The 14,185-nt window shown below is 46.0% G+C and overlaps 1 protein-coding gene across 1 annotated transcript; it reads left to right on the top strand.

Annotated features, from left to right (window-relative positions):
* Positions 1-1,700: 1,700 nt before the first annotated feature.
* On the top strand, positions 1,701-13,525 carry RCVRN (recoverin). The gene is made up of 3 exons (XM_083408844.1): positions 1,701-2,479; positions 10,245-10,356; positions 12,558-13,525. The coding sequence occupies exons 1-3, from the start codon at positions 2,099-2,101 to the stop codon at positions 12,644-12,646; spliced, it is 582 nt and encodes a 193-aa protein (XP_083264970.1). The 5' UTR covers positions 1,701-2,098; the 3' UTR covers positions 12,647-13,525.
* Positions 13,526-14,185: the final 660 nt, after the last annotated feature.

Below are 14,185 nucleotides of genomic sequence, written 5' to 3'. Positions count from 1 at the left end.
AAGGAAGGGCTGTGGGCTCAAGTAGCAGCACATCTACTTTATGTTCAGAAGGTCCTGGGTTCAATTTCCGAACATCTCCAGGTAGGGATGGGAATGCTCCTTAATCTGAATTCTTGGAGAGCCGGTCCCAGTTAGTGTAAACAATACTAAACTAGATGGGTCAATGTAGTTTAGAGAAAAGGCGAGCAAGAAGGCAACATGGTAGAACTTTATAAAATTAAGCATGACACATTAGAGAAAAGTTTTCCTCCCAGTTAAGATGTGGGGCTGCCTCCCACAGGAGCCACAATGGGCACCAACTTGAGTGACTTTCAGAAAGGAGGGGACAAAGGATTTACTAACCACAGGAGGGGAGAGGGCTCTTGTGCTCAGGTCCTGTGTAGCTGACCACTGTGAGACCAGGATGCTTGAACAGATGGGCCACTGGCCTGATCCAGAAGGCTGTTGTGTTCTTACGACCCACTCGAGGGCAAGAATTCTATAACCCAGATACCACAGTGGGAAAGGCTGTGCTTCTAGGGGAGGGTGAGCTGAAAGATGGTACCTGGATTAGGTACCATCTTTAGCCTGGAGCAGGTAAAGCTTGGGGTGGGGGCAGAGGGACACTCACAAGGGAAATGTTCCCTGAGATGTTCAGGACCCAGATCATGATAAGCTTCTATCCCGCTGCCTTTCAGATAGTGTTTGGGTCTGAAATCTGGGTCTGCCTTTTTGCAGTTCATTGTGTGCCTTTGCCTTGATGGAGAAGATGATGATGATGATGATGATGATGATGATGATGATAATAATAAAGATGGCTGTTTTTCTTCTCTCCACCTGCTTGAAAGCTATTCAACCAAGAAACTAGGGGCACTTCCAGACGGCCCCTTTTCCAGGTGGGATTTGATCACATGTCAGCTAATTCAAGCTGCTCAATTATAAATTTGATCATATGCCAGCAAATTCAGGTTTCGCAATTGATTGGGAGGTCTTACACAACCCACTTCGCCTGAAAGATTGGACTTTTTGCAGTAAGAAAAGTGAGGGGGAAATGCACTGGAAAATGTGGGGGTGGTGTTTGCATTGATGGAACCTCAGCTAACCTCCCCACAAGTAAATCAGAACAAATGCTCATTAAATAGCTGACGTCGTCTAATCTTTCTGCAAACAAATCAGGATGAAGCACCTTGCAGAGAAACAGAGCACTCTGCTCTTCTATATAATAAATGATCAAGGTGGGAAGAGGTGGCTTAACTTTGGCTTGCAAATAGCCACTCAGTTGGTTTCCTTCCTTCCCCAATAATTATAATGGGAAAGTTAGGCACATACTTAACAGTGCAACCCTATGCACTGGCTTACTTTGACTTTAGTCCCACTGTGTGTGTTTTTTTTTTGGGGGGGGGGCTACTCCCAGCTACATTTGCATAGGATTGAAACCTAGCTCCCTCCCATTCTTTGGCCTTTGTGTCTTTCTGTCTGGTTGATGGTTTATTGATCTATGCTCTATCTGTCTGTCTATCTAAAGTCTGTCTATACCATCAGTCTACATGGTGTGTTTTAGCACCAGCAGTGGGGAATATTGCAGGAGGGGGGAAATGTCAACAGAGCAACGGCTGTGTCTTCTGTCCATCCGTCACTCACCAGTCCATATGCTGCTTCTGGCCATGGTTTTGTTCTTCCCAACACCCCTCTCCTCCCGCATCCTCTCTCCCCAGTCACTCTCCAGGCTGGCACATGGTCGGAAGCAGCACTGAGCAAGGCATTAAGAGGAGGGAGGCCAGGAGGGCAATCAAGAAGGAGGGAGCAAGAAAGGCCCATGATGCCTAAATCCGATTTGCCTTGCGTTAAAGAGCTTGGGGGCAAATGTGATCAGTGCAACCAAAATAGCCCCTCTCTTTGTGTGTATAGTGTGTGTGTGTGTGTGTGCACGCATGCACACTCACAGCCACCAGGTGTGGCAAGCACAGGGCTCCGTGGTCCTCTCAACCCTCTTCCCCCGCCTCAGGGAGTCTATATAAGAAGGTGCCGAGGTACCAGCCATTCCACTAGCTCTGTTGAAAGAGGACCAGGAGGACGAGCTCGGAGCATTGGCGGTGCGGGGTGAGCGTACAGCCAAACCATGGGCAATAGTAAGAGTGGGGCCCTCTCCAAGGAGATCCTTGAAGACCTGAAGCTGAACACCAAGTACTCGGAGGACGAGCTGTGTAAATGGTACGAGAGCTTCCAGAAGCAGTGCCCGGATGGGCGCATCAGCAGGTCCGAGTTCGAGAAGATCTATGCCCAGTTCTTCCCCAACTCTGACCCCAAGGTGTATGCCCGGCACGTCTTCCGAAGCTTCGACACCAACGATGATGGGACCCTCGACTTCCGGGAGTACATCATTGCCCTCCACCTCACCTCCACCGGCAAGACCAACCTTAAACTAGAGTGGGCTTTCTCGCTCTTTGACGTGGACCGCAATGGAGAAATCAGCAAGAACGAGGTTCTTGAGATCGTCACGGTGAGTGAGGAGGGCGTGTGGGGCGAGACATAGGGGGGGCTTTGGGAGGGGGCTTGTAGGCGGGGGGGTGGGGACGACAACAAGGGAATGCAGGGAAGACCCAGGCTGAGAGCTTCCCCACTGCAAGACCAGACGCACTGAAACTGGTTGTGGAATTACATGGGGGGAATATTCCCTTTTCACACATAATATGTTTGGAGACAAGGCCACGGAAGTCCACCTGAAGGAACCACTGCACTGAAATCCTTATTGGGGTTTTGGTTTTATTTTTCCGGTCCCCTGCTTGGATCATTTTGGTCCCATCTAACCTTGCATCAGGCCTACTCTTGGTCAGAAAAACAGGGCCTTACCTATCCCAGCACTCCGTTCACCCCAAACCTGCTGCAGTCGATGGAAATTTATAAGAGTGTCTACCCTTCTTCCACCCATTCATGGACCCATCTAGCTGAGCTCCAGGCTCTCTCTTCCCTCAATCATCTCTAGCCTCCTTTGCCCTGTCCCCCAACATGGAAACATATCCTGTGTTCCCATGGCAGGTGCCTCACATGTTGAAACTCATGGCTGCACCAGTTAAAGAGGGGAGCAGGAATGGCTGGTCATGTGACTTTCTCTTGACCCACCTTGAGGTGATGGGATGACAACGGATTACCTTAGCTGAAGGCTTTGCATTGTGTCAAAATAGAATTAGCCTTGCCCAGTGGCAGGGGAAATCCTGTTACATTCCTTTAACAGGATGAGCTGGATTGGCCGCAGAGTAAACAGGTTCAAATCCTCTCCTAATTTTATCTCATGGCCTCAGCTGCCCTCAGCAGGTTCATACCTGCAAGCAAATGTTCATCTTTTAAGGAAGATAGGAAGCCATTTTCACATATATATTTTTGAGCAGGGAGGGACATACATATATATCTATTTCTTAAAACCCCAGAATTGCACCCTCAGGTCCAGAATCAAATCTAAACACATCTGTATTACAAAATACTGTATAAACTAGTTTGAAGCAAGTTTAACCATCATGGCTTCCCACAAAGGTGGCTGGGAATTCTAATTTTGCAGGTGCATTAACAATACTGTATTTACCAGAGCGGGGATTACAGTTTCCTTTATTCAGTTTGTGGTGGGATCCATAACATGTTAAACAGGCCTGAAATGGATAAAATTTGGAGTGTAGGCAAGTATTCCCATAGCGAGGAAATTCCTTTTTCAGAAAAACTGTTAAATTGAGAGCCAACTGAAAAGAGGCTGCCTTGCATTAGAAGATGCCAAGGTGCCCGTACAAATTTGGCACCTCTGAGATTTCACAGAGCTGTGCACAGTATGTAACCCATACGTAACTCATAATTCCATGCTGCCAGCCTTCCTCCGCTGATCTAGGCTCCCCCTGCAGATGTGTTTGCCACAAACCTTGGAAGAAGGGCAGAGCAATCTGAGATTAAAGTTGGATTAGGCAGGGTTAAATCCCTGACCCTCTCAGTGCAGTATTTGCCTCGCTTCAACTGTCTTGTCCGGAGGAATAGCTTCCTCCGACCTTGGAAAGGGGAGACAAGGAGCAGAAAAGTCTGTCTGGGGAGAGGTTTGGAGGAGATCTCAGCAAGGGCTGAAGAATTTCATACGGTATTTGAAAGGGATGGCTTCGGTGCAGATGTTTGTACAACAAATCCCACCAGCTGGCTGGGGAAGCTGGTGCAGAGATATCCCATTCCTCACTCCAAGAACCCAAAAGTCCTGGTTCGTAAACGCTATGGGGTATTGGTGTTGGTTTTCAGAGGCTTACTTGTTTAGGGAATTCTGAATGACCTTCCCACAAGAATTACGTGCTCCAAATCCATCCACATTTCAGCTCGGTTTGTGGGGGAAATTAATTAATTTATTAATTAATTACCAGTGAATGGATCCTTTCCTCTTCCAGAGTACCAAAAACACTGTCATAACCCTTTCTTCTCCAGGCTGGGCTGTGGGGTTTTTGTGTGTGGATGTATTTTGCAACATGTCATTGATGCAACCATAGCACATTGGTGGTGAATTTATACTGGATCGACTCTGCACACCATCCCGCTTTATTCATTGTTCTGAAATCAGGATTGGACTCTGGTAATACGGCATTCCGAGCGATGACAAAATTTGGCACCCTCCCCAAAATATTTCTTATTTTCACATGAATTCCTTTCGGTAACAGTAGCTTTTTATGGATCTTCTCAGTAGGTATCTGTAGAAATATAGGCATTATCATTATTACTATTATTATTATTATTATTATTATTATTATTATTATTATTTTGTGCCCCCTCGTCTTGGTGCCCTATGCGGGAGAACCACCCACATCACCCTAAATCCAGCACTGCTGCAATGCCTCTGCAGCTAACGCTCATGACTGCTGTCTGGAGAAGCACCCCCTTCGCACTGTAGCACAATGAAAACGCCCCTCCCAACAACAGGGCATTTGTGGTAAAATAAGTTACAGGATTTCAGCAGGACATGTAATGATTGGACACGAAGCAGTATGTCCACCATGAAACTTTTGCAGCCGCAAAGCGTATTAAAAGCAGGGCCGCATCATACCTGCCACAATACCAACAGGAGCACAGATAAGCATAAATACTCAATAGAAAGGAAGTCTGTGGAGGCCCTAAATTAGTGTTGCCACATGTTTTTCCTTAGCCGGGCTCCTGTGTTATTAACAGCTGGGTGAAACACAGGGAGTTCCCTTTCCTATGTGTGCTGCATGGATGGAGAGAGAAATCTGCATTTTGTTTCCAAACAGAGTAAGAGTTCCATCCATGTACACTAATTTCATTTCCCCTCCATTTCTGTGGTACATTAATTCATTTCCCTATTTCCTCGGGTTGCCTCTCTTTGACTTCTTGGTCTTCAACGCTATCTGTCGCTCTTGAGCAAAACTTCATGCTGAAATCCAGTGAGCTTATCACAGACCCCTTGTAAGCTAGCATTAGCAAACAGGTCTCCCAGGAAGAAGGGCCACCACATAAACATGTCTCCTGTCCTAAGTATGTCCATCCATTTATGGATTAGTAAAGAACTGCTTCCTTTGTTTGGTCATTCCTGTAACAACCTTGTGTGAGGGAAGTCATGATTATTGGAATAGCGCAGGTAGGGTAAACGGAGGCTGAGAGAAAAGGAGAAGTTGGAATATGACCTAGCGGGCTGTCGTTGTTTCTTCAGGTGCGATTCGGGTTGTGTGATTATAGTTGATTGGGAGGTTTTGCACAACAAACAGCTACCCCCATGATCTGACTTTTTGCCATAAGGAAAGTGAGGAGGGAATGGTTTGATGCAGTCATGTAACCTCCCCGCTCAATAAATGAATGAACACTCGAAAAGTGGGTTGACTGGAAGCAACCCTTAGTTACTAGCCCAAATCCTTCTTAGGGGATTGTTATGTACTGAAGTTTTCACCCTGGGCCAGCAGGGGGATACTGTAGATAGTTCAGGTCCACATATGCAAATAAGGGATCAAAAGTGACGTTCAGTGATTGGATAGTTACAGAAAATGGTTACTGTTGCGTTGCAGTGGAGCTCTATATAAGCAGACTGGCTGAACCCTTCAGTTCAGTTCTGTTCTGGCCTGTGAATAAACAAGAGCTGTTTGAAGAATCGCTATGTCGTCTGATATGTTCACCTACAACTTAACAGGGGTGGTAAAAAATAAACTAGAAAGGGGAGGGACGGAGAGACAGATGGACAGACACACACACACCCTTCCTGAAGACCCAAATATACTGCAGAGTGAGATGGACTGCAGGTGTGGAAAGTCACTCTTTAAAAGGTACCCTTTTTGTTTGCTGTACGTCATCAAAGTGACTGGAGATTGAAAGCAAAGTAGGAGGTGTACATGCAATTTAGGGCTCCTTGTGTTTTATTTTCTCCCTCAGCCTGAGGGATTCCCCACTGCCACCATTACACTCAATTTATCAGGCATATCAGACAGCAAACAAATCAGGGATTCGGTAGCCTGAAGGGCCGGCTCTACCATCAGGCTGACTGAGGAGGCTTATTTGGGGTATAATGAAAGCACAGTAAACTGTTAGCTACTTAAATAGTTGTTGTATTTTTACTGCCAAGGAGAGCGAGAGGCACATGTGGGATTTTCTGCCTCGGGTGCTAAAAACCGTTTGATTTGGGGGCAGAAAAGAAGTAGTAGCAAAAATACATTTATTCAATTAAATGTAGTTTGTATTGTGTCACTTCCACAGCAAACTTTCTGCTAAAATTATATGCGTCTGAATCTTACCAGAGATGGTGCTATATCAACAGAAGTTGTACAACTCAAAGTGCTGAATACATCTACGATTTGTTACTTGTGTGAAATTTACCATCTTCCACTGGAATTTAGCTTCCTATGAGAAAATATGGACAAATTTTGTTCGTAATAAGTGCTATAATTTTGGACAAAGCCTGCCAAATCTCCATTCTGTTACTGAAAGGGGGGGGGGAGCTTTCCTTCCCCACAGGCAGTCACTGTGGTCAGCCAATTTCTGGTTCACCCATGCAAACGTTTAGCATTATGGGGAATGCCAGCTCCTCGCTGCCATGTCTTGACATGTGTCAAGATGGCAGCTAACAGGCTTTCCAAGCATTCAGTTGAGAGATGAGGTGATGAGAGTTTAGCTCAACATACATCAGAAACAAGGCAGCACATTCACCATGCTCAGAAATCAGCATCTTACATCAATCATTCATTTTTACTGGGCAGTCAATACTGATTTGCTTGTGCAAAGCTAACACAGTGGTTAGATTATATCCAGTCTTTATTGAGCATTTATGCTGATTTGGTTGCAGGGCAGTTATATGCCTGTGTGCATTCATCTGTGTTTGCTTGAAAGGTATTTATCTGTCTTTCCACTGGGCACCTGTTCATGCATTTCTGTCTGTCACTTTCCATACCTCCAAAAGCTTGATTCTTTTTCTTTTTTAAGTGGATTTCTTGTGTGCAAGGGCCACAGAACCCTTTAATCCACTTTAACTGCGGAAACCAAAAGTTATGCTATGCCCATGAATCCCTCCTGAAATAAATAGCCCTCAGGCCAATGTCAAAATAAAGCTGAGGTAATTTGTTTATTATGCACCATCTATCCCCCCCCCCCCAGCTGATTAAAGGATGCTGGCAAAATTAGCAGGACAACTGGCTTAGACAGGAAAGGGAAAAATGTGGTTTGGTGGTAAGGTGGCTGATGGAGAAGTTTGTAAACCAAGGGATGGGGAAGCTGTGGCATGCTTTCTGAAGGCAGGTGTCTAGTCCTCAAGGAAGGCAATGGCGGGAAACAAACAGGCAACATTCAGAGGCCAGGTTGTGATCTGTTCTGGGTTTTACACTTCCTCAGTATGAAAAGGCATGGATCAACAGTTCAGGGAAAGAAGGGAAACTGGACAATATTTGCCATAATGCTGAGACGGCTACCATAAAATGCTCTTTCATTCTACATTGGACTCACTGGTGCTGTGGGAAATTCTACCTGTAGGGACTCTTCATGACTTCCACTTCAGCCCTGCTTCTTCTAGGACCATATAACAAAGATGGGCTTGCTGTTTTTTACCAGTGCGAACCTTGTAGCTTCAATGTGAAGTCAGCTTTTCCCCCTCACACCTTTCCTGCTTTGCCTTGGCATCCAGCTTGATGGCCATTTCTGGGGGACTGGAGAGCTTGCTCCCTGTTTTGTGACCTTTTAGGCTTCTGTTGGTTTGCTTATTGCTGCAATTGGTTTTAATGCTTATACTGTTTTGTAAAACGCTTTGAGTCACTTTAGTGAGTAAAGCGACTAATAAGTATAAAAAAATAATGTGATGCTGGCTGGGCTGATGAAAGCTGGAGTCCTCATTGCTGTTATAGACAATAGTAGCCTTGGAATCCACAGGAGGTTGTGAAGGGCAATGAAAACTCTCTCTGACCCCTTGGAAGCAGCTCTGGCCAGTCCTTTTCTGTCTTTAGAGCATTCACTAGCCACACCGAAAGATTTCCCGGCAGTTTCTTTCAGCAGGAAGACTAGAAACTTAGAAACTTGCTTTGTTTAATAAGGTATGCATGGGGAGAAAGCTTCTCACATATGTCCAATTCAGTAAATTGATTTTGTTTTTATAAATTCACTACACATATATCCTATATTTAACCTCACTAGAAGCCCCCAAGAGAGTGGAGTTAAAAATAAAATAGTAGCTGCTATTCACTTTTTAAAGGTGCAATATGATTTACAATCCTTGTTTGCTTTTACAAGAAACGTGTGCGAAACAGGCACATGGGATACTTCCACTTTGCAGATGGGAAAATAAGGGGTGGTATTCAATGAAGTTTTACTTAGAGTAGACCCTTTGAAATTAATGGACCTAACTTAGTTGTGGCCATTCATTTCAGTGGGTCTAGTCTCAGTGAAATTTGGTTGAATACCACCCAAGGCTCCACAGAATGATCAGCCTTAGTGTATTCAATTTTAGCCCTGCACACTTTCCATTGCACTGCCCAGGGTTATCAATAGATTAGTTTCTGTGCAAGAGACCTGTGTCTACTACTGTGAAATTAAAGCTGGGGTTCTCAGCTGTCTCCCCAAGTGGCCTGATTTTACATTAGAAGCCTTATTCTCTGCTTCCATTATGCAACAGGGAATGTCTAGACTCCATATAGGCTGCTGCTTATAACATTTCCTTCATGCCACCAGCAGACCCACATATTTGCCTGTAAGTCAAGGATGCCAAGTCAGTAGTATTGCATGCCCTCCTGAACTCTGAGCAGAGCGAGATTCCAGGCGCTCACACAGAGTTCGTGTTTCCTTTTGGAAATGAAGCACAGTGGAGACGGCAGTGTCTTGATGACATATGGTTCATTTACTCATATATAGAACCTGAATTTAGGATGGAGGGGTTCACAGCATTTACACCTCAAATGGGTCTTGCGTCTTCCATAGCCACAGCCCTAAATTCACAAAGACATCAAACGTTGCTCTCTAATGTTGTTCTCCTCCTCTCTCTCTCTCCAGCTTGCTGCTTTTCTTCTCAGTGACATCACTCCTTCCCTCTCTACTCTAAACCCTGCCTTTATCTGTTGCTGGAGGGGACCCCCATTCATTTGCCATCCAGCACAATCCCTTTAATCCCTTGTTCTCTTTATGGCCCAGGGGGCTAGCCTGCCTTAATTCACTTTTAACACTTGCTGAATCCAGGGATTAGAAGTGGCTAGCACACACAAACTCATAACAGTATGTTCCACCTCCATTGCCACTGGTGAAATAGCCACCAGAATGAACCACAGAAAAATGAAGTGCATCATTTAGGCTCCAGAAACTGATAACTGGAACCTTAGCTCCAAGTGGATTGAGGGAGTGGGCCTTACCTGGTTATCCCTGACACTCTGCTCAAAGCACAAGGGTGTAGACTTTGCGTGAACAGACAAGTACCTTTGCAATGGGAACTCCCTCCGTCAACTATCACCATTCAATGAGGATACCTGAACTGATGTTTATTTTAAATCCCTGAGCTTGCTTTCTCTCGTATTTCTTCCCTCCCCATCTCTTTTACCTTGTGTGTCATGTCTTTTAGACTGTACGCCCAAGACCACGGACTGTCTTTTGATTTTTGTTAAGCCAAGAGCTCTGAGAGCTCTGGGAACATTTTTTGGCTTGCAAGGGTAAAGATGCTTTTAATATATATATATGGTATATAGCTCCCTGTCCTGCACTAGAAGGGTTGCATCCAGCCAAGTCCTGCTCAGAGTAGACCCAATGAATGGTTGTGTTATGATCTTTCCCCCCTTTTGTTCCAACAGGCCATATTTAAGATGATTCCTCCAGAAGAGCAGAAAACCCTGGCTGATGATGAAAACACCCCCCAGAAACGGGCCAACAAGCTGTGGGCATATTTCGGCAAGGGAGAAACAGGTAGCGACCTTCCTTCATGCTACTAAGTCTGTAACACACTTTTTCTTGCCACAGGAGGGCAGGGTGGGGGATGATTATTTTATCCCTATATGGACACATGGGGTTGGATCCAGAGCCTCTCAGTGGGCTAGAAGGATTTTAAGTGGCTGTAGCTCAGCACTAGAGCACAGGCTTTCAAGAAACGCCACTGAATATGGAGAGAGGTGGCCCAGTGGTCTTTGGCACAAGTTACACTTGGGTCCCATTGAAATCAGTGGGACAGGCTAGTCCCAACTTGTGCAACTGGTAACTTTGCTTATACCAAAAAAATATTTAGGGGGAAACAGCTAATGGGTGTAAACCCAAAACAGCTCAATGAGGAGTGAATGTGGCACCTTTGTTTTCATGTGTCCACACATCTATTTGTGTGTAGTGCATGAGAGCATTAGAAACAGGATGAATCCACTCCCACATCCAAACTTACAGAGATTTATGTTCTGTAGACCGGGGACGAGGCTGAAACTTTAAAAAGCAGTAAAGCTATCAACTCACGTGAAGTTTTTAACAAGGCATTCGCATGCAAGTTGGGGGGGGGGTGACAAAATAAGGAGAAATATCACAGAACAAGGATAGACTTAACTACTTCACTAGTGCTATAAATATTAGTTAAATTAGTACACACACACACACACACACACACACACACAGAGTGTTCCACTTTAGACCTGGTCCTTCCACACAGTATAGACCACCATGTGGAGACAAAAGTAAATGCCATTTGCCGGATGGCCTTTGACAAAGGAAAAAATAATCGTCGAGGCAACCATAAAAGGAGATTTCAGAAACTTGAAGGGAAACATTGAAGGTGTGCCTACAAATCACTACCGTATTTTTCGCCCCATAGGACGCACTTTTTCCCCTCCAAAAATGAAGGGGAAATGTGTGTGCGTCCTATGGGGCGAATGCAGGCTTTCGCTGAAGCCTGGAGAGCGAGAGGCATCGGTGCGCACCGACCCCTCTTGCTCTCCAGGCTTCAGGAAGCTATCCGCAAACCTTGCAAACCCTCTGGGAGTTCCCAGGGGCTCACAAGGCTTGCGGGCAGCAGCCTGCCGCCCGAAGCACGGGGAGCCCTCTGGAGGACTCCCCGTGCTTTGGGCTAGTGTCGGTAAGCCTTGCGCGCCTGGCGGAAGGTCCCGCCGAGCACGCGAGGCTTGGGGCTGCAGCCTGCCGCCCAAAGCACGGGGAACCCTCTGGAGGACTCCCCGTGCTTTGGACGAGTGTCCGCAAGCCTTGCGCACCCGACGGGAGGTCCCGCCGGGCGCGCGAGGCTTGGGGCGGCACCCTGCCGCCGGAAGCACGGGGAGCCCTCCGGAGGGCTCCTCTTGCTTCTGGTGGGTGTCCGCAAGGCTTGGGGCGGCAGCCGCAGCTGGGGGGGGGAATAAATTTTTTTTATTCATTTCCCCCCCCAAAAAACGAGGTGCGTCCTATGGGCCGGTGCGCCCTATAGGACGAAAAATACGGTAACTACTTATGCAGTTAAGCAGCCTTGCAAAAGAGAGAGGTGGTGGTGGGGACATATCTTTGAAAGATAGCACCTGTAATGTATTTATTATCAATTAAATATCTGGCCTGTGGCCCCTTTAAGAGAGACAGTGACAACCCAGGAGTCCAGCTCCTGGAGAGCTGAATCAGAACTATGGTGTGGCAGGGCCTCACCAAGAATAAAAGTTTGATTTACTGTTAACTCAGCTTGTGGTGAGCTCCTACATAAATCGCAGAAGGCATTACAGCACTCATCATTAACATATATGCACATCATATGGGGGGAAAGTATACTCCCCCTGCAAGTTGTTGCAAGGATTACTGCACAAGATTGCCTGCAGATTACAAATGCTCTTAATTCTGAGGATAGGGAGACCAAGGTGCCATACAAATCCAAAGCATTATTAACAACTTTTGTGGACTACCATTTTTGCATGGATGCCCAAAATATAAACAAATGAGTGTGATGCTAAAGAACTTCACACACACACTGTACCCATCTCTTCCTCAAAAATCAGGTGCCCCAATTGGGGAAAAGCCCTAGTGGGGGAAAGAGGTTCACAATCTCCCCCAGTTCACCCCACCCCTTGCCGCCTCAGCTCAACCGTTTGCTTCTTTTGTGTGTAATTCTACCGCTCACATTTTACATGCATGTGTTGTTTTTCCTTCTCCTTTTGCAGACAAACTTGCTGAAAAGGAGTTTATTGAAGGGGTGATGAAGAACGATGCAATAATGAAGCTCATCCAGTACGAACCAAAGAAAAAATAAGGGGTTGGGGGTTGGAGGAGGAGGAGGAGAAAATACAGAGATGTAAGAATAAGTGTACGCATGATGGGGAAGATGGGGACACTGAACACCGCTAACCGTGTGTGTGTGTGTGTGTGTGTGTGTGTGAACATGCAAAACTACAGCTACAAAAATAAGTTTGTGCCCCTTTCAATACAATCCCTACTAGCCCACTTCTTTAATTTACTGGGATTTTTCCAATGGGGGATGTAGGCTTGGCAGCCATAAGAACCATTTACCTTAGCAGGTATTTTTGTTTTGTTTTTTAAAAGTAGTAGTAGTAAAGAGTTGAGGAGGGACAGAAACAAACAAGGAAAGGAAACTGGGGGAAATAAGAGAAAAAGGATGAGGACCTAGATTCGAGCAGACAGACCCAGGCTCAAATCTCCACTTAGCCATGAAGCTCAGTGACAAAATGCGAAAACCTTACAGGGGTCACGCTGTGCTCCCTGGGGGCTGAGATACAAAGGTAATAAATAAAAGCTTCGACAGTAGAGGCCTCTTGAGACCAGAAATAACCTGTTAAAAGAAATCTACGTTTTCCAACCCAAAGGCTGCATTATATCGATGGCAAAAATGGATGGAAGAAATGGGAATTTTGGCTTTGTGCAGTGGGGCAGTTTCCACACAGACTTACACCCCTCTCTATCTTCCATCCAGGCAAGAAAGAGGCATTGTTCAAAGGCAGAGTTCAAAGACGCACCTGAGTCAGGCAAACAGTCAAGGAGGGTGTGACGTGAGGCAGGTGAGGGGGTGTGACCTGGACAAAGAGGGTGTGATCTAGGGAAAGTCCTAAGGGCCGGGGGGGGGGGGTTGGAGGGCGACATTTGGCCCTCAGTTCCCCCTCCCTTACCTTTAAAAAGAAAAATAGGGAGGAAGACCAAAACAGGTGCCTGCTACTCATCATTTAGGAGTCCTGCCTGTCAGTTTTGGCTCACTAGCTCCCAGTTCATAAATCTCATCCAGAACGAACTTCTAAGATTCTCTCTGGGGAAGCCATGACGGATGAAAAGAGTGTAAAAAGAGCTAAACATGTAGCGCAGGTGTCTCTTTAGCTGCCAGCTTCCCCTGGCTCACAGCTGCTTGCTAACATATCCCACTATATTTCAAGAGGACGGGGGTGGGGGGGTGACTTGCAGGCCCTGATAATAAACATACTTACTTGGAAGCAAATACCACACTGAACTCTATGGGACTTGCTTCCAGGTGAGCAGGCTTAGAACTGCAGTTTCCCTGGATTGGGGTCACTGAGCCTGCATTTCTGTCGTCTGAAAGGTTAGCCCAGGATGCCTACTACAGCGTTTAATCAGCACATTCACCCTTGTTTCCTCTGCTCCTGTTGAAGGTTAATACTTTCTCAGTCCATATCCCGCCTTTCCCAAAAGTATATTTAAAATGTAAACCTTACAAATCCCGCCCCCCACCTCCCCCTCTGCTTGTTCCGGAGGAGAGGGCTGGGTGGGCTATCAGGGATATCTAGAGTTGGCATCATTTCTAGAAGTGGACTTTTATGCATCTCTG

The sequence above is a fragment of the Podarcis tiliguerta genome, assembly GCF_965153285.1.
Source record: "Podarcis tiliguerta genome assembly, chromosome: 13".
NCBI lineage: Eukaryota > Metazoa > Chordata > Lepidosauria > Squamata > Lacertidae > Podarcis > Podarcis tiliguerta.
This window is presented reverse-complemented; position numbering and strand designations above follow the sequence as displayed.